The following is a 26,115-nucleotide window of genomic DNA, read 5'->3' as shown; positions in this document are numbered from 1 at the left end:
TAAACATTGTGCTAAGAATTTATGAACATTGTGTAGATAATCCATGAACATTATGTTGTGGACATATAGATATTGTATTGTATATGTTCTACGTGACTTATATATTTTAATTAACTTATAGATCAATTGGACACATATGGATATTGTATTGAGAATTCATGAACATTTTGTTGTGTATTCATGAATATTGTGTTGTATATGCTCTATGTAACTTGTATATTTTAATTAATATACAGATTAACTGGACACGTATGAATATTATATTGAGAATTCATGAATATCATGTTGTAGATCTATGGACATTTTGTTGTACATGTTATGTGACTTCTATATTTTAACCTACAGATTAACTAAACAAGCATAGACATTGTGTTGAAAATCCATACACATCGTGTTGTGCATCTATAAACATTGTATTGTGCTTTGTGGATGGGAGTTTTACACAAGTTGAGTTTTCAAATCACACAAAAGGTAAAATTATCCTTTTGCTTTTAAGAAAAATTGTAATAAGAGTCTTTGAACTTGCAGTCCAATATCATAATGTATTGGGCTCAAAGTGTCAATTTTTTTGGTTTTTAAGGCCTGAATTGTGATTCCTCCTTTAAATTTTACTATTCTAATTTATTTATAAATCATTTTAACATGTTTCATTGAAATAAAAATAACTTTAAAACTTATTAACTGTGTTTAAAAATTTAATAAGTTCTTTGTCTATATTAAATACACATATTTTAATAATATATTTTTTTTCAACATTTATTAGAGAGTAAAAAAAATTTATTATAAAAATTTAATGATATAATTTATAAATATAATTAAAAATTATTTTTTTTACTTTATAAATGGAACAAGGAGGAGTAATTTTGATGATGTTATTTGGAAAGTGCATGGTTCAATAAAATGATATTTTTGGCAAATTCTTATGGTGATGTCTAAATAGTTATTACATGAATCAATGATCTAAGTCGTAGTGCGCAAAGTCACATCAGCGCAAACGACAAAGGCAAAGAACCTATGGATTAATGGTACTTAATTCCCAGAGCACTAGCTAAAAGAATGGACGGGCCAAGCATGCATGGGGGGACTGCCGGCCCTGCCTTCGAATCTCATCACAATAATAAACACTAATATTTAAATTTTGATATGGATAGTTTAAATTTAAAATATTATTATATTTTATATTTATTAAAATAAAAATTTATAAAATTATAAAATAATTTTAATAAATTTTTTATTTTTAATATAGTCTAGATTTAATTTAGAGAGTTTAATTTAATATTAAAATTTTTATAATTATTATATATTAACTATCCAGGTATACTTTGTACAATTCAGATTTAATATAATATTAATTTGGACTATATAGAGTATATCTGGATGGTCAATATATATCAATTATAAAAATTTTAATGTTAAATTGGATCCTCCAAATTAAATCTAAATCAAATTAAAAATAAAAAAATTTATTACAATTATTTTATAATTTAAATAAAATTTTATTTTAATAAATATATATTACAAATATATAATAATACTTTAAATCTGAATCATTTAAATCTTAATTTAAATGGTCCAGATTTTATCATAGTGATGAGTACCAAAGTCAAGTACGAGGACAACCATGGTTTTGAAATCTCATCAATAATATTTAAAACTGTTTTGGTAAAATAAAAATAAGTGCTCCAAGAGATCTTCCTTGTAATAGTGTTATGATGTCATACCCTAATTCAAGATTCCAGGTAATCACAAATTCTTCAAGAAATTCTGCAAGATCGCTGAGAAAAAAATTTGTACACTGTTTATATATTAATATAGCTGTTTTCACGTAATCATTCAACCAGCATTAGTTCTTGAAAATAGCACACACCCCATTTGAAGTGCATCTAATAGGAACTTTGCAGCGCAGTGTATATATATCGATGCATTTAAGGCTTCTTTAGAGCATATGAAAGGCGATAGTGAGTGTTGATCGCTGAGATTAATAATGGAACGAAAAACATGTGGTGTTGGGGGTGTGTGGTGCAAGTTCAAGCCACACTTGTTGATGATCTTAGTTCAGTTAAGCTATTCCATCTTGTATTTCATCACAGAGGCTTCTTTCAATCATGGCTTCAATCCTTACGTCTATGTGACCTACCGGAGTATTGTAGCTGGCCTTGCATTGTTGCCTTTTGCATACTTTCTTGAGAGGTACGTACGCACACATCTACTCATGTCACGCAGTGATTCATCTTTCAATGAATCGTTCGGTTTCTTTAATCTCCTTATGATCTTCACATGCAACTTATTTATCTAAATATGCGTCTCTCTCTCGCAGTTGACTTTTTCTTCTCTCTCTTGCAGAAAAATGAGGCCGAAGTTGACACTGGCTCTCTTCTTGGAAATTTTTGTGCTTTCTTTGTTGGGGTAATTAGACCTTAAAGACAAGCGTGTTATTATTATTTTGATATTTCTTTTTTTTTTTTCAATGGAAACAATATATATAGAAACTTAATGAAATTCTCTTGTCTTTCAAGAATTTCAGGGTAAGTTTGAGTCTGAACATGTACTTTGCCAGCCTAAAATACACCAATCCAACCTTTGTGACTGTAGTATACAACACTGTGGCTTCTATGACCTTTGCTATTGCGGTGATACTCAGGTATGAATTTGGAATTTTTATACACGTCGTATACAAAGAATATTTGCATTTCCACATACACTAAACTTGCATTATTTATTCCAATTAATTGCAGGATGGAGGTTATAAACCTGCACAATCCTCGAAGTATAGCAAAGGTAGTTGGAACTTTGGTCTCTTTAGGTGGGATAATGATCGTGACACTATACAGAGGGCCTATAATAAGAAATGTATGGCCCCCTCTGATTCATATTCATAAAAATGATCATATCCATGAGGAGTGGTTCAAGGGATCGCTCCTTGTAATTGCAAGCTGTGTAGCATGGGCCATCTGGTACATTATGCAGGTTAGTTTTTCACTTTGCCATCACTTCTCAATTCAACTATAAACTTTCAAACACGCCTGTGCTTTCTTCTAGCATGTTTTGTACCATCAAAGCTATCTGCAAATTTTTTAGCTTACTGAAACAACATGTATATATAGGCATATAGCTTGAAAAGATACCCTGCACAATTATCATTGACTACGTGGATGGCACTAGTTGGAGGAGTACAATCAGCAGTTTTCACATTGATAGTGGAACATAACATATCGGCCTGGACTGTAGGAGTTAATATTGACCTGTTGTCCATATTATATGGTGTAAGTGCAGATAAAGAGAGTAAGCAGTATAATTAACAAACAGAGTACTAAATATATAGTAATAGTGACTGACAGTTAATATTATTTATTAATTACTGATATGGCAGGGAGTTCTGGGTTCTGGTTTGTCAATTTTCATTCAACTGTGGTGCACCGAAGAAAAAGGCCCAGTTTTTGTCACCATGTTTAATCCTCTTCCTACAATTTTCGTGGCTGTTCTTTCATACTTCGTCGTCGGTGATAAACTTCATCTGGGCTGGTATACATCTTTCCTTTTATATTTGCTCTAATCAAAAGCAGTAAAACTACCGAAGGATGTTTCTAAATAACTATATATGGATTCCAAGTTTCTTTTTAAAAAAAAAAAAATTATTTAGACGAAGGAAACACGTAATCACACAGACATGCATGCATGATTACAGATTTTCTTTAATCCAAATCTTCTCATTTAAGAAGACAAAAGAATGTCGCATTTGAAATCTTCCATTCACATTGCAGAGTATGGTAAAAGGATAGGAGAGGCCGGAAGGGTCAATTATATTTTTAACTCACTCTTTGAGATCTTTTTAAATTTTTTTCTCCGTATAATTTCACGGTTCAGAAGATCTTGGGGACAAAAAGTTATGTCAAACAGGAAGAGAAATTAAACGAGAATGATCTAATACTAACAGTCGAAACACAGCAATATTGCCAGTAAAATAACTCAGGCCTTTTTGCACTGACTTGAGATGTTTTAATATTAATTCATCATTAGATTATTTTAATTCTTGTAAAGTCTAATGAGGGTGATATATGCCATATGGTTAATTCAGCATCGTTGGGGCACTGGTAGTGGTGATTGGGATGTACTTGATGATTTGGGGCAAGGAAGAAGAGCAAGAGGGTGATATCAGCAGTACAAAACAGAGATTCAAAGGCACTTCCAATGATCCCCAAAAGCAGAGCATAGCCGCTGGAACTGATGAAATGCCTTTTGATCTTTAAGAGTGAGAAAACTATGTTAGCATTTCCAAGGAAAAGGTCGAGCTGTACATAAGTAAATCAGTTCACTCTTACCTAAAACGCAGTTTCTTACCCTAATTGAATTGCTTGAGGTCAAATTACACCAAGAATGATTGGAAATAAAAGGGTACTTGAGAATTAAGCGAGTGTCTTTGTTTTTGAAGATGATAGCTAGCTAGACTGCACTGCATACTAACACTCCCTCCCCAATTATTTAAGCAATACGTATTAGTTTTTCCCCCCCTTTCAACCGCAGAAACCTTAGGACTAGAAGTGAATTTTTTTTTTTTCAAAAAATTTGCAAATCCAAAATAAATGTTTTATTTTATTTTATTTTTGTGAGCACCAGTATCCTGAATTTGTCTCACTCAAGCTGTGAAAACTTAACGATGCGCAGAAAAGTTGAATGGAGGCATGGCAAGCATTTTAAGGGTGGGCATCCTTGGCTATTTATGCTACTATGTTTCTAAGACTCGAACCAAAATGAATGTTTAGTTGATCAGTTAATTTACTATGAATTCAATAAGAAATGGGAGTTAGTATTGGATTTTATTGGTATGATCTAACTAATTCAATTGTTTACTTATTTAATTTTTTAATTTCAAGGAGTCAATTTTCAAGTTAAACCAAAATACAATTTTAAAATATCAAGTGGATGAAATCTTTTTATGAAATAATGAAACAAAGCTCCATGGGTACATCTGAGGTGGGTTTGCAGATGCAGAATATATGAGAAGAAAAATGGCTAGCTTGAATAGGACTTGACATTAAAATAGTGATAATTTTACTAAACACGATACTAATTTTTGGATTTAATTTAAATTACCAGCTCTAATTTAAACTTGTATCAATGTATGGGTTAAATATACCCATGAAGCATGAATAAGGACAAAACTCTTTTGTATGTTACTCCCTGCAAATTATAATATAAGATATTTTTTAAAAGTTTTATTTAATCCAAAATATAAAACATTTAGTAATTTTTATAATTATTTTTTTAATTATACTCCTACTTTATTTATTACTCTTTTTAAACAAATTATGTATTAGAATTTTAATTATTATTATCAAGTTTATTACCAAGACTTTTATATAAGATATTTAATTATGCTATAATTAGAAACATGTAAATTTTTTTTTAAAAATTAAGATTTTAACTAATATTTTTTTTATAATAGTAAATTAGTTACTAATGTCTTACATTTTGGTCTAGAAGTACTCGTTCAAGTCACGTATTTTTTGAAAGTTGGGATTAAAAAATAAACTCTTTTTGGATACTTTTTTTTTCTTCATAACTTGGGTCTTGTAAACCCTTAAAATTTGTTTGGGCCTGGGCTAGCTCATTAGAGTTTATAGCTTTCCCTCTTTTTTTTTTTTTTTTAATTTGGATAATCTAAATGTAGCTAAATAATTGTTAAAAAAATTATTTGATTCAATTTGTTAGGTTTATTTTAATTTTTAAATTAATATATGAACATGATACAATTTGTTGAATTGTGTGTATTGACATCATTAGAGATCAGTAATTTCAATAAAAAATTGTATATTTTTATTTTAGGGTTTGCATTATTCTCATTGTACTTTAATTAAAGTTTATTATTGTCTTTTTGACATTTAAATTAAAATTTTTTTAAGTTTATATGAATATTAACATAATTATAATTTAAATTTTAAAAATATGTGAGAGTTCTGAGCTCTATTATTCATCAATAAGAGCTGGGTTTAAAAAAAATAATAAATTAGGAATAAACAAAATTATGAGCTCGAATTCCTAAAAATAGACCCACTGCTCTAAGGTCATATTCAAACTGATATTATATGAGCATTGTGATTAGATCCTAAAAGCATTGACAATTACATAAATTGAAACTTGAGAGAGCTCGTTCAAAGGGTTAATTGATTGTAACTATCCCGTTTAAAACACCACGTATTAATTCATATTGCCAGCTCTTGTTCATTTTAATTTTTTAATTTAAAATTTAATTTTTATAAGTTGATTGAATAAAAATAGATTAAATATAATATAAATATATAAGTTCAAGTATCTTTCTTATTCGCCAAAAATTATCTCGTCGATGAAATATGCTCCCCTTTATCTTCCGTTAAAGGTGAGAGTCATACACATGTATGATACAAAGAATCAAAGAAAAGTATATTAAAATTATATTATTTTTTAAAAATATCATATTTAATATTAAATAGCGATTAAATTAAAAGTCATTTCAAATAACAATTACAAATATGTGTGCGTGGGCGCAACATTTAAAAAAAAAATCTTTTTCGACGCCAAGTGGCTTGAACCCCTTTTTGGTAGAAGAAATAAAAAGTAAATGAGTAAATTATTTTTAAACTTTAATTTGATAGTATCATAAATTCTAAACATGTTTATATCGCAAATGATTCTTTCAAGTTTTAAAAATAATACAATCTAGTCTTTGTTATTAACAAAAGTTAACTTTGATAATTAATTGATCAGAAAATGATCTTAAAAATTATATAAAAGAAACAAAATTTTTTGGTCCATTTTTATAATTTTTTGGCCATTGTTGTATTTTTTTTGCCTTTTTTTTATAATTTTTGAAATTCTTTTTCATCATTTCTTAGTGAATCAATAGTCAAAGTTAATTTTTATTAATAATAAGGGTGAAATTGTACTATTTTCAAGAATTGAGAGAATAATTTGCATAATAAAAAAGTTTGTAATTTATATGTGGTGTTACTCAACCTTAAATTTAAAGGATAATACGTTCATTTACTCAAAAATAAAACAGCATGAATTTTAACATGAAGAATTTATCTTTACTTTATCTTTTCCCTTTATATAGTTTTCTTTTGAGCGATCATTTTAAATGAAATACGACTAGATTGTAAATTGCAATAAAATTAATTCTCATGCGTGGGTTAAAAAAATAGAAGAAGGCCTCTATTCAACGGAGAGTATTTATATTGAAAAGGAAAAAGAAGAATGACAACAACAAAGATCATAATTTTTTCTTGAAAAAATCAATACTGAAATATAAAAAAAATGAGTGCGAAAAATCCAAATCAGTCTTTTTGACTTTTATAGTATTTAGATTATTAAATTATTGATTGAAACACAGCTATAGACTTATCAAATGGGAAAGTACTCCACAAATTAAAGCAGAATTTTTGTGGTTTTACGGCTTGGGAGAGATATAAATCCAACTTTTCGATAGCAATAACCTAAGTTGGACTGAAAGGACATTACGTTCACCTTTTTTTTAGCTCATTTCCTGATCACTTAGCTTTAAGCCACTCATCAATGACTTAAATTAAAGAACTACAATATATATTTCTTTTCATTGCCCTAAAAAAATTAAAGGTAAGATAATGGAGAATAATGACACAGTGTGGTGGTCACCTTTCAACATCATTCATATCAACCACAAGATAAATAATTTTAACCCATTCAATTATAAAATAATTAAACTTTTTCAATAAAAATAATAATTAAGCTTTGATACTATATGTATATTTTATATGATGGATAGCGGAAGATGCATGGATGTGTGTGTGGGAGGGGGGGGACCTCTATGGGTAGTAAAAGCAGGATTTTTTGATAGGGAACAAATTATCTTCTAAAGCAAAGAAGCAATTCCCACAAACATCAAAGTTGGAAGATGATCTTGGTTACAAGTCACTAAGAGCTGCCTATTTACAACATTAAATTAAGAAAGAAATCAAGAAAGGTTTGATTCAACTAGTCGATAGAGCTAAGTTAGTTTATAACAGAATCTTAAATTCAATTTTTAAAATTTTTAGTTGTATTGAATAAATATACCAAAAGAATCTCTAAGGTACCCATGAGACTATCATTGTTGGTAATAATGGTCTCACATAATGAGAGTTTAGATTAATTTGAATGGGAGATTTGGATTAATATTGATTCAAATAGTCATAAATTCAGTTATTCTAAGTGCAAATAATTTTTAAATATAACTCTTAATTTACAGTTGGAATTTATGTTTGTAATTATTTAGATTGATATTTGTATATAATTTTTATCAGGAACTTAACTGTCATAAATTTTTAATTTTGGTACTTTACTATCATTCTCCCTTAAATTAATCTCTTAGCTGATAAGTGCCATCCTCTCCCTTAAATTAAATTTTGGTATACCTATATTTGAAAGTACGTGGTATAACAAGAATGAGAAATTTTAGGGAGGACGAGACGAGTGAAGGTTATTTATACTGTTGTGATATATAATAATTTCGACTAATGTATAAAAAGAGAACGCTTAAATTGAACGTGAAATTAATTTGTGAACAATAATATTCAAATTTTTCATACGCAACCACCAGTAACACCTTCAAAGAAATCCACCAAGGGCCAATATTGCTTTATAATTACTTTATTCAAATACCAGCTAGCTTGTCAAAGAGAACATCAGTTTTTTCCACAGCGAAGAAATCGAATGACAAACTTCTATATGATTGATGATTGATACACGGGAAAATTTTAACGAGTTGCGTTTAAATTCTTCTAATGATATCTTTTCCTTTTTGCCACCAATAATTCTCCTTAATTATGGCATCTAAATGTTTTGTTAAATGCTTATTACATGAATTAACGATCCAAGTCATAGCGCACAAGTAATCAGCAAAAGAGGAGGGAAAAAGAAACCAATAGCTGCATGGTGCTATTCCAAGAGCACGAGAAGAAACAATGCGCCAGGACCAGATCATGCATGTGGGACAGCCAAGTTTTCCGAATCTCTTCAAGAATTGTCAGCCATATATCGGGTATAATCTGATGCAAAAGATTATTACATTATTCTGGGTATTTGCTCTCAGAAGGTAACTCAAGATTCGCCACAAACATAAACTATTCAAGATATGATATATATAAGAATCACTAAGGAAAATGAAGTTGTTTATAGTTATTTGCTGTTATACGTAATCTTTCAACCAGTAGTAATTCTTTAAATAACATGCACCCTATTTTAAGTGCGTTTCATAGGAAATTTTGCAACACAGGATATATATATATATATATATATATTTATAAACTGCTATATATATGTGCATTTTATGCTTGAGAGCTTGTAACATAGTGATAGCCAGTGTGAGTTTACGTGATAGAGAGGAGTCTTGGTTGTTGATCGCTGAGATTAATAATGGAACAAAAAAGATGTGGTGTTGGAGGTGTGTACATCAAGTTCAAGCCACACCTGTTGATGATCTCAGTACAGTTGGTCTATTCCATCTTGTATTTCATCACAGAGGCTTCCTTCATTCATGGTTTGAATCCTTACATCTATGTAACCTATCGGAATATTTTGGCTGGTCTTGTGCTGTTACCTTTTGCTTACTTTCTTGAGAGGTACACGTGCGAGTGCACAGTCTTCAATTTTGATTTCTTCTGTTTCCTTAATCTCCTCTCTGATGCTTGTGTCCTTGGATCCACATGCAATTATATGTACCTCTTTTTCTTTCTCTTGCAGAAAAATAAGGCCGAAGTTGACAATGGCTCTTTTCTTGGAAATTTTTGTGCTTTCTTTGTTGGGGTAAGGCCTTAATAAAGACAAGAATATTCTAATATTTCTACATTCAACGGAAACAATATATAAATATTGAAACTCAATGAACTTTTTTTATCTTCCAAGAATTTCAGGATGAGTTTGAGTCTGAACATGTACTTTGCTAGCCTGAAATACACCAATCCAACCTTTGCGACTGTATTATATAACACCCTATCATCCATTACCTTCATTATTGCGGTGATACTCAGGTAATCCTTAAGCTTCTTGATTCACATGAATTTAGATATGCATGCTATGCATGCATGTTCATTAATTCTTAACTTGCATGATTTAATGGCAGGGTTGAGGTTGTTAATCTGCGCAATCCTCGAAGTATAGCAAAAGTGGTTGGGACTCTGGTCTCTTTGGGAGGGGTAATGGTCGTGACACTATACAGAGGGCCTATAATAAGAGATGTATGGCCCCCTCTGATTCATATTCATAAAAATGATCATATCCATGAGGAGTGGTTCAAGGGATCGCTCCTTGCAATTGCGAGCTGTATATCATGGGCTCTCTGGTACATTATGCAGGTTATTTTTTCATTTTCCCATCACTTCTCAATTCAACTATAAACTTTCAGAACTTTCAAACACATGCGCTTTCCGCTAGTTTTATACATATACTTCCAAACCCATCTACAATATCTTTTTTCTCTTACTGAGACAATGAATATATAGGCATATAGCTTGAAAAGATACCCTGCAGAATTGTCATTGACTACGTGGATGTGCCTTGTTGGAGGAGCGCAATCAGCAGTTTTTACAGTGATAGTGGAACCTAACTTATCGGCGTGGACAATAGGCTTCGATATTGACTTGTTGTCCATAGCATATAGCGTAAGTGTACAGGCAAAGGGAAGTAATATAACATACGAGAGTGCAGAATCTGAAATTCTAGTGTCTGGTAGTTAATACTATTTCCTATTTTATTTCTATGGCAGGGAATTGTGGCCTCGGGTTTGTTTATTTTCGTTCAACTGTGGTGCACAAAAGAAAAGGGCCCAGTTTTTGTCACTATGTTCAACCCCCTTCTTACAGTTTTAGTGGCTGTTCTTTCATACTTCGTTGTCGGCGATAAACTTCATCTGGGCTGGTATATATTCGGATATAACCCTTGCTTCGTCTTTCCCGTTAATATGAACATGAATGTTTCTGTACTTTCTCTAATTAAAAGCAGTAGAACTACCGACGGATTGAATTAGCCATAGATTAATTCACCCTTTAAGTCTTTTCAATTAGATGACGAAGAAAACACATACAAACATATGCATGGATGATCACAGATTTTCTGCCATCCAAATCTTCTCATTTAAGCATACAAAATCACGCACATGTAAAATTCTTCAACTAATTCCAGAGTATGGTGTAAGGATAGAGAAGAACGGTCAAATTTTTAACTCTCTTTAAAATCTGGGTAGAATTGTCTCTCAATAATTCTACAGTTCATCATCAGAAGATTTTGTGGACAAATTATTAAACAAGAGGAGAAACTTAACCAGAGATGCTCATATACATATAGATTAATTTATCATCATTACATTATTTTCCTATTTTTGTGAAGTTTAATGAGGATGATATATGTTTAATTCAGCATCGTAGGGGCAATCGTGGTGGTGATTGGTCTGTACTTGCTGATTTGGGGCAAAGAAGAAGAGCAAGAGGGTGATATCAACAGTACAAAACAGCGATTCAATTGCACTTCTAATGATCCCCAAAAGCAGGAAGGGGTTGTTTAATAAGTTTAGAAATCCAGAAAGCTAAAGCATTCCAAGGAAAATTTAATTTGATTTTCAGTGTATAGAACAGTGATCTTACATGAAACGCATGGTTCCTTGTAGAATTCTATGCTGGTCAAATTACGCTAAGAATGAATTGGAAGTGAAAGGGTTGAGAATAAAGCGTATGTATATCCTAGAACTTCACAGAATAAAAATCCAAGATTCTCCATAAAATGAAACACTTAAATTTCTTCCATATATTTTGTTCCCATTAACAACTCCCCAACTAATTGATTTAACTTTTTTTTTTCAATTCAGAAAAGCTATTGGAAAGTACATGGTATATATAACGAGAATTATATAGAAATGAGGTGTAAGAGTGAAAGATGCATTAATTTTGAATATAAGTCAATAGCAAATAAAAAGAGAACTTTATATATGGAACATGAAATAAACAAAGAAAGCATTATCATTGTCGTATTTAAATTATATATAACACGTTAATTGCAAATTTTTTCTCCAAAATAATATAAAATGACTACTTCAAATAAACAACAATATGTTAATTAATAATTAATTTTAATTAATTTAATTAATTAATTGGTGGACAATAGTATTCCATATGGCTTTTTGATACACAACCATAAATAACGCTTAGAGTTCCACTAAGGGCCAGTATCGCTTTATAATTACTTTATTCGAATACCGGCTTCTACAATTAACAATAGTTGTTGAAGAGAACTTTAATTTTTTCCGCCGGAAGAAATCGAAAGACAAACTCTATTGGATGTCATGTATGGCGGGAAATCCGTTTTTTTTTTTTTTTGACCTGAAAATGGAGGGAAATTCTTTGAGTGTTGCATTTAAATTCTTCTTATGATATCTTTTCTTTTTTGGCCACCAATTCTCCTTAATTATATGGCATCTAAATATTTAGAGTAAAATACAGTAGCTGTCTTTCTATTTTATTTAAATTACATGAACCTTACTTCTATTTTGAAAACTTATATAAACCTCTCTTGACATTAATACACACACACATTGCATAAATCTTATATATTTGAGATTTTATTTTCATTCATCTAATTATTAGTTGACTGTTAAGTTTGACTTTTAAACTTTTATTTTAACCAAAACACCCCTCTTTGACAATACAATTATTTAAATGTTTATATTTTCTAAAAATTATTTTTTTATACAACCAAAAAGTTCTAATAAATAAATTTTCAAATTTTTATTATGTTGTAAACTTTATCAACTTTTCTTATATTATAAAATTTCATAATTTAAATTTTTATTAAATTTATTGGAATTTATTAATTTACGTTTCTTTTAATTGCCAGAAAGATATTCCAAACATATATTTTTATCATATGAGTAATATAAAACTACTTAAGTTTGAGGAATTATATAAAGAATTTAAATTTATAATTTAAAATTTGTAAACATGTTTTTTTACAAACATTTATTTAAACTTATATTTAAAAAATTAATAAAAATTTCAATCAAGTTATGTCAGGATGTCTACTTCAATTGAAAAATTGCTTAAGCTTTTGTCTTAATTTGATTAAAAAAAATTAAGCAAATACTATTTGCAAAAAGAAAAAAAATAAAAGGAAGAAAAGAAAACTATTCAATTCTTTTCCTTTTTTTAAATGAATGAAATTCATGTATTTGTAAAAATAATAATGCAATTTAAGGATTTATTAGAATGAGGGGCAAATTAGAAAATAATTTTTTAAAATATAAAATTTAATTAAAAATAAGTTTTTAGAAATAATTTAGGGATTTATTAGAGTGAGGGGTAAATTAGTAAATAAAAAGTATGTCAATTTTAATTAAAAAATAAGTTTTTAGAATGTTTTTATAATATTCCTAATGGAGTTAATGGATTAGACTAAACTGTATATTTTCAAAATAAAAGAGAGATCTGTGCAATTAAGACAAATTAAAAGGGTTGTCGGAGTATTTTATTCTAATTTTTATTAAATTTTATTACATAAATTCAGAGACAAACCCCAAAATTCAAGATTGTGGGGGAAATAATATATACACTTATGTTTTATGGGGCATTTACAATAATATTGAATATTAGAAGTAATAAATATACATCACACCCTTAATATTAAAAGAAAAGAAAAATTTTGGTGGGGTCAAACTCTAGACCAAGTAGGTCCATCCCTGCACGAATCAATTATCTTAGTCACAGCGCACAAGTAACCAGCGAAAGGTGTAGAAATTAACACGAAGAACCTAGAGCTTAATAGTGTTATTCTAGGAGGGTAGACCAGAAGAATCAATCGGCCAAGGCCAGCATGCATGTGGGACAGCCAAAGTTTTTCAAATATTATCAAGAATTGTCAGGCATTTATGTCGTTTATAATTAGGTGCAAAAGATTATATTATTATATTATTCCGAGTATTGGCTCTCAGAATGCAAAGACAGGATATATATATATGTATGTATGTATGTATGTGTATCCCGCTTAGTGTGCTTATATATGCTTCTTGAGAGCCTGTGAGGTGATAGCGTGAGTTTGCGTCTGAGGGATAGTAGTCTTGAGCACTGACATTAGTTAATGGAGCAAAAAAGATGTGGTCTTGGGGGTGTGCGGTGCAAGTTCAAGCCACACCTGTTGATGATCTTGGTTCAATTGGGTTATTCCTTCTTGTATTTCATCGCAGAGGCTTCCTTCAATCATGGCCTGAATCCTTACGTGTACGTCACCTATCGGAATATTTTGGCTGGCCTCGTCCTGTTACCTTTTGCATACTTTCTTGAAAGGTAGACATCTGCTTCGATTTTCACTAGTTATGTTTCTTCAATCTCCTTTCTGATATAGGCTTGTGACCATATAGACGCAATTGTATATGTATCTATCTCTCGCGAAGTTAACTTTTTCTTTCTCTTGCAGAAAAATTAGACCGAAGTTGACAATGGCTCTTTTCTTGGAAATTTTTGTGCTTTCTTTGTTGGGGTAAGGCCATGATGAAGATCAGACAGAAATATTATTATTCATATATTTCTACATTCATTGGAAACAATAGCTATATATAGAAAGTTAATGAAACTGTCTTGGGTAAGAATTTCAGGTTAAGTCTGAGCCTAAACATGTACTTTGCTGGCCTAAAATACACCAGTCCAACCTTTGTGACTGCATTATACAACACCATAGCTTCCATTACCTTCGTTATTGCAGTGATACTCAGGTAATTCCGATGCTTCTTGATTTACATAAATTTGGAATTTCCCCTCATACCATAGATATGCAATTACATTTCATTCTTGGCTTACTGTATGAATTATTAATTGCAGGGTTGAGGTCATTAACCTGCGGAATCCTCGCAGCATAGCAAAAGTAGTTGGGACTGTGGTCTCTTTTGGTGGAGTGATGATCGTGACACTATACAGAGGGCCTATAATAAGAAATGTATGGCCTCCTCTGATTCATATTCATAAACATGATCATATCCATCAGGAGTGGTTCAAGGGATCGTTCCTTGTAATTGCAAGCTGTATGGCATGGGCCATCTGGTACATTATGCAGGTTAGTTTTTCATTTTCCCATCATTACTCGGTTCAAGTGTAAACTTTCAGAACTTCCAAACACCTATGCCCTTACTGAGCCAATGCATATACAGGCATATACCTTGAAAAGATACCCTGCACAATTGTCATTGACCACGTGGATGTGCCTCGTTGGAGGAGCCCAATCAGCAATGTTCACAGTGATAGTAGAACGCAGCAAGTCGGCATGGACTATAGGGTTCAATATTGACTTGTGGTCCATAATATATGGCGTAAGTATATACCGAACGAAGAGAGTAAAATATAGTATTAGTATACGAGGGTACAAAATCTGAAATTCTAGTGACTGACAAGTTAATATTAATTGATTTGGCAGGGAGTAGTGGCGTCGGGTTTGTTAGTTTTCATTCAACTGTGGTGCACAGAAGAAAAAGGCCCAGTTTTTGTCACCATGTTTAACCCTCTTCTAACAGTTTTAGTGGCTGTTCTTTCATACTTCGTCGTCGGCGACAGACTTCATCTGGGCTGGTATATAATAGAATATAACCCTTTCTTCATCTTTACTTTTCTTTCTAGCTTTCTGTTTTGTAACGATACAACATGTCTGGAATATATCTTTTTTCCTCATCCGGGCTGGTATAGATATAATAGAATATTCTCATTGAAGAAGACAAAAGCATGCACATTAATTTGATGAGTGAATGTAATATATGTGTTTAATTCAGCATTGTAGGGGCAATTGTAGTGGTGATTGGTCTGTACTTGCTGATCTGGGGTAAAGAAGAAGAGCAAGAGGGTGGCATCGACAGTACAAAAGAGCCAATCAAGTGCACTTCAGATGATACCCAGAAGACCCAAAAGAAGAACGCGACCGGAACCGATGAATTGCCTTAAGATCTATGATACATGATTAGAATTGCATGTGGTGGTCAGATTACAAGGAGAATGACTGGAAATGAGAGTACTGAGAAATAATAAGCGTGTATGTTTGTTTTGATGAAAGATAGTGGCTTTAATTTACCAGTAGGATTACCCCGACGAATCAGTACTGCTCAAAATAAGGACGAAAGATTCTCCACAAAATGAAACCTTTTAATTTATTTCATATATTGGACCCTATATCAATTGCCCACTGATTGATTGCTTTTTTTTTTTTTGGAAAAAAGGTGATAATCATCTCACAGGAGTTTTTGCGTTTGACAGTGGCAACATGAGGCCCCAGCAAACGCAAGCGACTGATGAAGTTATTTGTTGTTTTTATTAATTAATAAGTATAAAAAGAAACCATTAGCCAATAATGACACATTGTGGTGGTATTGTAGGTATGTTCCCATTCACACCAATTACGTCCCCGTGAATCCATGCTTTTTTACGTGGGTCCCTGCTCCATATCATTATTAAAGATAAAAAATAAATTCTAATTCTCATTCATATTTTAAACTTCTGTTTTGTTTTGTTTTTTAATGCTATCCAATCCTTCTTCACGAGGAATGGGATTCCACACACGCACCACTCATAGCTGCACACGACACTTTTATTTCTTTTTTTGGTTTACCAAGTTATTCTCATAGCTGGAGCCATCAATTTTAAGCCCAAAAACATTTAAGGCCGGCCCTCTTCTGTAAACTATAAAATGATAAATTAAATGTAAAAGAGTTGATCCTTTTAAGCCATAAAATAAAAAAGCCGACCCTTTTAAACTCATATATATATATATATATTTAATATAAAAATAAAAACTTTAAAATTAAATGTTATGTGTAATAACTAATAAGACTCCACAAGGAGAAGGGTCAAATTATATTAATGTTGATGATAATGAAAATCATCAAGCTTTAGCTGATGATGTAAGTAAAGTTTAATTTGATGTCGATTTTGTGATGTTGCTACTTTTGATTAAATTTAAATTTATTATTGTGTGTATTGTCTTAAATATATCATGCTAGACTTAATGTTACGTGTAATAACTTTTTAAGATTTTAAATATATTTTTTAAAATTTTAAATTGAAAAATGAAATATATATATATATATATATAGGGTCGAGGCCTTGCAGGCTCGGATCTGGTCAGCCACAATGGAATGCTAAAGTGAAATTAAGCTTTATAGGACTAACTCGTTTAGGCTTTGATCTTTTAAGAATTGACTCTAATTGACAGCTCTATTCAAAGCCAATGCATACATTATTATAGTGTATGCTTAGACCCATTGTATTAAGTCCTATAATCAAGCCCACATGTTTGGTTAAGTCTGTTAGACTAGTCTATTAGCCCTGTTGCAATAGAGTCAGTTGCTCAATAGTTTAGTTAACAATGTGTTTAACTCATAAATACAATTGAGATGTAATCAAAAGATGGAATGAATCGGATTATACTTCAGGCTATATTCTTATTCTATTCTTCTCACTCTAAACTTCATACACGTGACAATTTTTAATTCTTTTTTTTTTTTTGAGTCACTTGAGAATTCATTTCAGAATCCCTGTCATGCATTAAGGGCGAAGATTATCCCATTTGAGTTAGAGCTCGTTGGCAAAACTCTTGTTTTGTTAATATTGTTCAAATTAAATTTTACCTCCTTCTATTTATAAGGGTTTTAAAAATGATTTTTATATATAATTTTTAAATTATTTTGGATCACTTTTAAAACAAGTTTTAAATAAGAAGCCTTCACAATGGCTGTTTTTAGCTTATGATAATAAAATCTTTTAACTTAGTCGCTTAATTTTTTATAACGGATAAAAGTAGATCTTTAATTAGAAAATTCTTTTACATTTAATGAGTGAGAACTCTGAACTCGCATGACCGTTAATTCACGACCTGAATTTGCCCACAACACATTTAAACTCAAAATCACATTGTTCAAACTTCAAACAATGTTTTTTTAAAGCTAGTTCCATTTCAGTAGTTATACACTTGATCCTTTTAAAAATGTGTGAACTAGCTGTCGGGCAAAAAAATCACCAAGATAAGGTGAAATTTATGAGTTTAATCAATTTATACTAATAGCGTGTGCATGTGTGCTTGCAATTTTTGTTTGTGAGATGGAGTTAGGTTCAAAAAAAGATTAATTATAGGTATGCAACTATTTTAAATTATTGCAATATATATATATATATAGATAGATAGAGAGAGAGAGAGAGAGAGGCTAGAGTTAATTTCTCGAGCATTCTCCGGCAAGACATAAGACGCTAGCTGTGCTAAATACAGTTCGAAACTTCTCCTGAAAAAACCAAAAACAAGAAGAAGAAGAAGAAGATATTCTGCGTTAATGGATCTTTCAAACTGATTGTCAGTGATTTGTTCAGAAGAAAACATCTCGTCACTTTGGTGTAAATATTTTAGTCACCAGCACCACCATCCACCAAGCCTTGTCTTAATAATGGCTCATTGTGGTCGTTACTGGTGGTAAGGGAAGTCAGGATCATCCACACCAACCACACACACACACACACATGCTCTAGTACTCTACTATTTTAAATTATCCTTGTGATTCAAATGCTGATCTACACCCACCCACGGGGACCCCACAAATGAAAGTGCAATCAGCTGGCAGCAAGTTAAAGTTACTACAATATATTCCTTTCTGTTCATGGGGCCCAAACATAAATTCCACCATATATGTGTCTTTCTGAAATAACATCTCCTGCACAGTATCCTGCATTAGAAAGAACAATACTTTTGGTGCAACAGAGTATTAATGGTTGAGAGAACGCACATACTCAAAGGTTTAATGATGGAGTATTCATAGATGTAGTGGGAAAGAAAATGCGAGGATGGTGCTTGTCTTTGGAAAACTAATTCCCAAAGCACTAGAAGAATTCAGAGGGCGAACAAGCAAGTTGTCTCCACATCATCTGATTCTGATCTCATATTGTTGATGAATTTATTGATGTTTTTAATATAATTGAAAATAATTTATTTGAATTCATTAGTAAAAATAATACTGAGTGGATGATTATGTGTGAAAATGAGCATGAAAATGTAATTTAATATTAGTGGACATTACTTTTGGGTTGTATACGTGTAGGAAGGCTCAATTTATAGATTCAAGGTGAAAATTTCAAAGCCCAAATCTAAAGAAGTAAATTTGAAAGAAAAATTTACATAAGTCATGTTCGCTACAATGAAGTAAAATTTTAATAAAATGCATAATTTTAATTTTCAGTGAACTTTTAGGGGTTGGAGATCTCATTTTCGATCATTCCTGACTTTCAAGAGCTACAGAATATTCAAGGAGAGGAAAAATAGCTAAAGGAAGGTTGAAAAAGTTTGGGTTTAGTGAAAAATAAAAGCTTCCCTCAAGATTGTTTCAATTAAGCTTTTCTTCTCTTTCTTCTCTTTACTAATTTTTATTGTCATTAGAGCCATGTGTAGCTGATTTTCTCTTAATTTAGGGTAGCTATGAACTGGTTCTTGAATTAGAACATGTTTAAACCATTTATTTAAGCTTAATATTAATTTTATTTACTTAGTATTGTGCTTATTTGTCTACTTTGCTCTTAGGCAACATTGAGTATGAATTTGGGGGTTTGAGTTTTGCCTTAGAAGAGAAAAATTTGAATTAGACTATTAGAACGAGTATTGTGGGATTAGAATTATTTTCAATTTGCCAATAGGATAGGAATATATCAATTGGACCAATATAATCACATTAGAGTGAGTTTGTGCCATTTTATCTTTTGGGTATTTGTGTTAGGAATAACATATTAATTCAAGAGAGGGGTGTAATTAATTAAAAAATAATTATTCCTATTAATACTCTAGATTAACAAATTAATATTAAGTGAATTTATTTGAATAATTACATGCTCTATGAATTGAAGAAGGGATTGGCTACTTTGAGTTGCCTTAATTATTTGTAATGGTTGGAAATTTAATTTTAGTACATTTATAAAACTTCAATTTTTATTTTACAATTTCAAATCTAAATTTTGCTTCACTCAACTTGAGAAATTTATTGTCTAGCCGTTGTTTTACTTGATTCTTCATGGGATTAATCTTGACACATTAACATACTGCATATTAACTTGTACACTTATAGAATCCATTGCATATTTGTATGCATCAATTATGTTCCTCAGGATTCACCAGATAAATATAAACATTGGTCCAGGATTTAAACAAGATAAGCCATGAGACAATCTAGATTTGATTGTACAGTTATGGGTTGGTGATCTTCAACCATTAAAATCTTTAAAAACAAAAATTCCTTGCACTGTCGTGTCCAGAAATTTCTAGTGCATACCGTACTAGAAATTTTCTAGAGCGCAGGATATATACCATAAACTTCTATAAATTCATACCCACTCTTAGCTTCTCAAGGTAGGTTGTGGAAAAGAATGAAATAGGGAAGTCTTCAGACTCGATCACAGAGATCAATAACGGAACAAGTTCAAGCCACAGCTGCTGATCATGATCATAGCTCAGGTGAGCTATACCTTCTTTTGGATTTCGTCACTTAGGCTTTCTTTCAATCGTGGCTTGAATCCTTTCGTGTATCTAACCCTTTAATCCACGTACAGAAAATAAAGTGGTGCTATCCATGAGGATTGGTTAAAGGGTTCCCTCCCTATAGTCCGAGCAATTGCGAGCTGCATATATAGCATCTGGTTCATGATAATGCAGGTTAATTACCCATCCATGTTTGTGGGCAGCAATCCATCTAATATCAGCTTCGACTCACTTCAAACTTTTGTTGCTTGTCTTGCTCCAACATACACCTAAAAACATTTTTATAGGTACTGTTACGATTAAGGTATTCTATTTGCCTTTGATAAACAGATGAACATCTTCGCTTTATGCAAAAAATAAATCAGTTCTTGGAAATTTGCTTACTCGTAAGATGTGGTTAATTCAGCATGATAAGCTCAATTATTGTGATCACCGGTTCCATTACTGTGCTTGCTGTTGTGGGGTGAAGAAGGTGATCGAGACATTCATATCAACACAAAAGAGCAAATGCAGTGCACTTCTAATGATCTACATAAGAGCACAGTATAACCCCTTCAGCTTGGATTCAGCCATATTCAAATTCTTTAAGTAGCATTTTTAGTGTGTGTTCTTAATCTTGTCAAAAAGGACGAAACGCCTCACTGTAGTGCGTAAACAGTGAGGGAATGATATCAAATATAAAAGCAGCATAGTGAATTCTCTGATGGGAATTTTCTTACGCCTGTTCTCTCAATCCTCAACTTGATTACATAGAGAGCTTAGATCCCCTTCAATAACATCCGCTGTGGAGGGGGGAAAAGGAAAACAGAACTGTGACTGAGTCTCATTTTTCTGTACCCTTCTACGACTGTGAAATGAGAACTAAATGGATTAGCATTCTCAAATTCTCACGCTCAGACAAAAGCTAATTCAACGTCATAAGTACTACAATTTTGACCACGTCAATTCAAAAGAACAAGTGCAGCGCAGTGATTGATCATTATTCTCCCTTTGCCAAATTAATCATGGACGTGCAAACATTAACATGCAGAAAGTGAAGAAAAATTGATAAGAATAAACTCGAGCGGGAAAAGAAAAGATTAGATGTCATAATGCCTAAGATTTATTCTCGTTTTCTCAGTAATACTTTTCATCAAAATCAAACTTTAATGAATAGAAGAACCCTGGATTCTTCAAAGCTTCCATTTGTAACTCAAATAAAATTATCAGAAACAAAAATTAGTAGGAACTATGAAGAATATGTGATCAATATATTGTAATTTGGAATGTAAATAATGTAACAGTTCATGTTACTGCGTTCAAACAATATATTAGCCTACTTCAGCGTAACGTTTAGCTGAAGTTAAAATTCCAGAAAACTACTCAAAGATCAAAATATTTACATGCGCAAGCCCCCTGCCCTTCCCTCTTTGGCCCTTCATAACATTATCGAAGGGGCTATATGAACAACCAGTCACTAAGCAGCTGGAGGCCTGAGTTCATGATCCTGCGATGTATCTCGAGCAGAAACAGGCAGATATTGCCACATTGGGTAATAACCATAGCTTGGGAAAACAGCCATTTTGTTGACCCCGGTTTGATAAGCAGCAGCATGTGGAGGAATAAATCCTGCAGGTGAAACGGGCAGTGCTTTTAACTGCGTTTCAACCCTTTCTTTATCAGCTTTCAGAACAAGTTTTTCTTCACGAAGTTCATTTTTCTCTGCCTATCAGAGAAGACGAGATTTATCAATCTGGAATTTGAAAACTACAACATATTGAGCAATACGGTACCAAACACAAATGACGGGACCATTTTTTCTTAACAAACTGCTCAGATTCCTCTAAGTTGTCCTCGTCAGAAAGAATTATTAAAGAAAACATTATTTCAAAGATGAAGCTTCAGGCACTGCCATAACAAAGGCAACAAAATAATTCCTCTCGAAGTCCATTCATTAAGAGTTTAAATGGAAAAAGGTGAGTAAAATACAAATTCAAAGATATTTAATTCAAAAGGATACGATTTTTTTTTTTTCTAAGAACAACGAGCTGTAGGATCAAAAAAATTAAATATTAATGCTTCAAACACTGCTAACCTTCAACAATTTTATTTCCTCTAGCAACTTCTCATTTGTTTCTTTGAGTTCCTGAGCTTCATTTTTTAGTTGATTCAAGATTCTGATGGTGTCATCAAGTATAGCTGATTTATCAGTCCTCACAGGTCTCCCAGGCTCCAAAACAGAGTTCAAGTCACAAAATCTGCAAAGCAAAACAGAAGGTATTAACATGGAACCACAGATACGTAAGTTTTTGTTATGCAAATGTTGCAAAGCAATGTATATCACAATAAAAGCAGAAAATGTGGCTCATGAAAGATCTTTAATTCAACATTTGAATTTTGAAAGAATGCATGCCTGTCATTCAGTTTCTCCCTCCGCATTTTCTCACGACAAGCTTTTGTACCTGGATTGCTACATAAATTGGGGCGTCCTCTACAAACCATCATCCAGAAATTAATCACAACAGACAAATAAGTGAACATTTCAAAAGATAGCATCAAAGCGTCTAAATTTGAACAAAAGAAAGGGGCGATAAACCAATCCACCTATTAGATGAAAACAGCAATCCAATAAGGTCAGAAATTGCAAAATCAAGGATCGCAATTATTTATGATTCAAAATTTAGACTTTCTCCTTGACGAAATAAAACAGAGACATTAGAACATAGATGATACCGAACCAATCATATTTTGAAATTTCAACCCCTTTCCTAGAAAAATAGTTCTGCCTTGTATTCAAGAAAGTAGGTCACAAATCGATTGCATCTTAGCAGCAAACTCGGCAATACATATCATATAGTCCACTACACAATTAATACCACAGTTGTGCCCGAAATCACCATTCAGGATTCTCAGCATGTAAAACACCCATGGAAATGCTTAATACATTCCATCAACTATAACCAAAGACAAGACTCGAAAGTTTACAAGTTTGAAATGAAAGAAATAAATTGATTGCTTGAACTAAAACTAGCCTTTCCCCTTCCTTCCTCCAAAATTAATTTAATCTTCTTTACATAAAAATGAAATTTTAACGAAATCCAACTAACAAAAAAGTCATAAGAGTACAATTTTGCCACTAACATTGTAACAGACAAGATACCTCTTCCGGGCGTTCTCTTGAGGAACAATAGCACCACCTGAAAAGTCAATTTCAGAGCTCACGCTGACAAATGGAAACAGAGTAGTGTCAGACATTCATACCATCCCCTAACTAAAGCAAGAAGGAGATTAAAAATAACATAGAATCAACTTGACCTTCCACAACAACCATAGTGAATTAGTGATTAATTAATAAAGGGAATTGAAAAGGGAGGGAGGGAGATCCCGCCGGCTGTTTCGACGAGTACGAAATCAAAGCCTGACAAGTTCAGTCCCTTTATATTGAATCCTCATCACGCACAACTTGCGAGAGATTTAGATGGAATAGAATTTCAGACGAAGGGGCGTAAGAATCTAAAGTGAATAAAATCGAAGAAATTTGAAAGCCAGGAGATGTAAGTAGGATTAAATCAGAAAATAAAATCGAAAAACCTCTGACTCTGATTGGACCAAAGAAAATCGGTGGGCGCCGGTGTATCGTCGATCAAGCTGTAATCGATGAAATCCCAGTAGCTACCACCATCTAGCGAATCCATTCGCGATTCGAGCTCTCAGAAAATGCGCCGTTGTTTGGAGAATTACCTCTCCACAATGATAGACAAATGCCAAAAGCAAATTCCTTGAGGTGTGTTTGGGTAAATACCTTTCATATTTAGAAAGCACTTTCTAACATATGAAAAAAGTTATTTGAATATCAAACGATTAAAAAAATATGCTTTTAAATAATATTTTTTTATAAATTATTTTTATTAACCTTGTTAATATTAATGTAAAAAAATATAAAAAATAAAAGTGTATAACATTTTAACTATACTCTTATATAATAAATATAAAAAATTATGTCATGATATTTTTTTTCTTGTTAATGAAGGATAATTCTAAAAATATATTTTAAATATTACTTAAAAATTATACTATAATTTATAAATAAAATTAAATAAATTTTTTAAAATGTGATTTATAAATAAAATTAAAGAGAGTATTTAGTAAAGTGATTTAAATGTGAATTTGTAAAAATAACTTGAGATAAAATTTTAAAAGTGGATTTGAAGTATTATTTGATAATACTATCCCTTTAATATGTTATTCTTTTATTTAAAGGAAAATTTCATTGAAGTCCCACATAAAGAAATTAATTATTATAAGATCCATTGATAAATGAATTAAACTACATTGACAACACAACCGGTTATCAATAAAGTTTAGTTCAGTTGTTAATGGATCTTACAATAATTAATTTTTCTATGTGAGACCTAATTGTAATTCTTCCTTTATTTAAAACATATTATTAATTTATTAAAAATATAATTATCATTTAAATAATATTATTATTAGAGATTAAATTTTTAGCATTATAGATTAAATAATTAATCTTGTTGATTTTTAACATTGATGCATATTCAATTATTTATATATAATTTTTATCCAATATACTAAATTTTATATTTTATAATGTTATTAATTAATATATCAATTTTTATGTTATTTAGAATTTTTATTGACCAACAGTTTGTCCAATTGGTTAATTATTTTTTGAATAAAAAAATTTATTATATATATCTTTCCAATCATGTTAATTTTCAGTATTGTTATATATTGAATTATTTATTATATAATTTTTTAATATATCAAAATTTATATTTTTTATTTTTATTATTTAAAATATTAAATTTTATGGTATTTAAAATTTTATCATATTTTTAAACAATTTAAACATACTAAATTTATATAATAAAAATTATAAATAATCTTAAATTAATATATTTTTTAATAATTGTACATTCAAAAATATATTTTATTATTATAATTCAAATAATTTTTAATTTACTAAATTAATTTTTAAAAAAATGTATTCAAACATAAATTTTTTTATAATAATTGACTTTTATCAAATGAACTTTTAACAAATAAATTTTTTACAAATTGAAAAACCAAACATACACTTTAGTTTAGTTTTATATAAAACACTGTGTGGTCATTGGTAATTAATAAAATTATTATCATTAGAGTGTTTTAAAAATCAAATGGATTATTAAATTAATTAAGACATTGGTTTATGGTTTATTAGTCAGACCTTCATTGAGTTGTAGTTAAACTGGCTATAATTAAATTAATATATTTTAATAATATATTGATTAGTGATTTTAGTTTTACACAAAATAAGAATGATAATAATAATATCAAGAGTAGAATTTCAGATAACAAAATTTTATTATATAAATTAAATAGAAGCCTTTCAAAAAAATAATGATTTTAAATTAAAAATCAAACTAAATTGGTCAGTAAAACCAGTCAATAACTGATAAAATCAGATAAAAATCAGATCAGTTCCAATGGAAAAACCGAATAAAATAAAAAAAATAAAAAAAAATGAATCAGAGTCAGAATTAAAATTAGAATACTAAAAACATTGGACCATGAGCTATAATTTTTGCAAACACAAGCTCAGCCTCTCCCATAACAATC

At 30.9% G+C, this 26,115-nt stretch overlaps 3 protein-coding genes across 3 annotated transcripts; 2 read left to right on the top strand and 1 right to left on the bottom strand.

Annotated features, from left to right (window-relative positions):
- Window positions 1-1,958: 1,958 nt before the first annotated feature.
- Window positions 1,959-4,357, top strand: LOC129309881 (WAT1-related protein At5g07050-like). The gene is made up of 7 exons (XM_054951632.1): window positions 1,959-2,190; window positions 2,344-2,406; window positions 2,525-2,641; window positions 2,736-2,967; window positions 3,105-3,263; window positions 3,371-3,522; window positions 4,076-4,357. Exons 1-7 carry the CDS (start codon window positions 1,985-1,987, stop codon window positions 4,245-4,247), a joined length of 1,101 nt encoding a protein of 366 aa, XP_054807607.1. The 5' UTR covers window positions 1,959-1,984; the 3' UTR covers window positions 4,248-4,357.
- A 4,969-nt stretch (window positions 4,358-9,326) lies between these two features.
- LOC129308397 (uncharacterized) lies at window positions 9,327-16,178 on the top strand. Its single transcript, XM_054949505.1, has 14 exons — window positions 9,327-9,611; window positions 9,733-9,795; window positions 9,903-10,019; window positions 10,112-10,343; window positions 10,491-10,649; window positions 10,754-10,905; window positions 11,404-11,545; window positions 14,107-14,315; window positions 14,446-14,508; window positions 14,624-14,740; window positions 14,847-15,078; window positions 15,173-15,331; window positions 15,436-15,587; window positions 15,785-16,178. Exons 1-14 carry the CDS (start codon window positions 9,406-9,408, stop codon window positions 15,951-15,953), a joined length of 2,172 nt encoding a protein of 723 aa, XP_054805480.1. The 5' UTR covers window positions 9,327-9,405; the 3' UTR covers window positions 15,954-16,178.
- Window positions 16,179-21,740: 5,562 nt separating this feature from the next.
- LOC129307862 (transcription factor bHLH104-like) lies at window positions 21,741-24,264 on the bottom strand. Its single transcript, XM_054948792.1, has 5 exons — window positions 24,082-24,264; window positions 23,651-23,713; window positions 22,904-22,981; window positions 22,586-22,748; window positions 21,741-22,216 (listed from the first exon to the last, which is right to left on the bottom strand). The coding sequence occupies exons 1-5, from the start codon at window positions 24,183-24,185 to the stop codon at window positions 21,968-21,970; spliced, it is 657 nt and encodes a 218-aa protein (XP_054804767.1). The 5' UTR covers window positions 24,186-24,264; the 3' UTR covers window positions 21,741-21,967.
- Between the last annotated feature and the right edge of the window lie 1,851 nt (window positions 24,265-26,115).

This window comes from Prosopis cineraria, unplaced genomic scaffold, assembly GCF_029017545.1.
Source record: "Prosopis cineraria cultivar Desert tree isolate PC_DT_omini unplaced genomic scaffold, ASM2901754v1 PC4, whole genome shotgun sequence".
Lineage (NCBI taxonomy): Eukaryota > Viridiplantae > Streptophyta > Magnoliopsida > Fabales > Fabaceae > Prosopis > Prosopis cineraria.
The sequence above is the reverse complement of the archived record's forward strand: the minus strand, read 5'-3'. Positions and strand labels throughout refer to the sequence as shown.

Bases quoted from the DNA above. Each gene is read 5' to 3' on its own strand.
- LOC129309881 (XM_054951632.1), top strand. From the start codon at position 1,985: ATGGAACGAAAAACATGTGGTGTTGGGGGTGTGTGGTGCAAGTTCAAG. The intron at 2,407-2,524 runs GTAATTAGACCT...CAAGAATTTCAG, and splicing joins TTTGTGCTTTCTTTGTTGGG to GGTAAGTTTGAGTCTGAACA. The intron at 2,642-2,735 runs GTATGAATTTGG...AATTAATTGCAG, and splicing joins GCTATTGCGGTGATACTCAG to GATGGAGGTTATAAACCTGC.
- LOC129308397 (XM_054949505.1), top strand. From the start codon at position 9,406: ATGGAACAAAAAAGATGTGGTGTTGGAGGTGTGTACATCAAGTTCAAG. The intron at 9,796-9,902 runs GTAAGGCCTTAA...CAAGAATTTCAG, and splicing joins TTTGTGCTTTCTTTGTTGGG to GATGAGTTTGAGTCTGAACA. The intron at 11,546-14,106 runs TAATAAGTTTAG...CACTGACATTAG, and splicing joins AAAAGCAGGAAGGGGTTGTT to TTAATGGAGCAAAAAAGATG.
- LOC129307862 (XM_054948792.1), bottom strand. From the start codon at position 24,185: ATGGATTCGCTAGATGGTGGTAGCTACTGGGATTTCATCGATTACAGC. The intron at 22,982-23,650 runs GTATCTTGTCTG...GATGGTTTGTAG, and splicing joins CAAGAGAACGCCCGGAAGAG to AGGACGCCCCAATTTATGTA. The intron at 22,217-22,585 runs GTTAGCAGTGTT...CTTCTCTGATAG, and splicing joins AGGAAATAAAATTGTTGAAG to GCAGAGAAAAATGAACTTCG.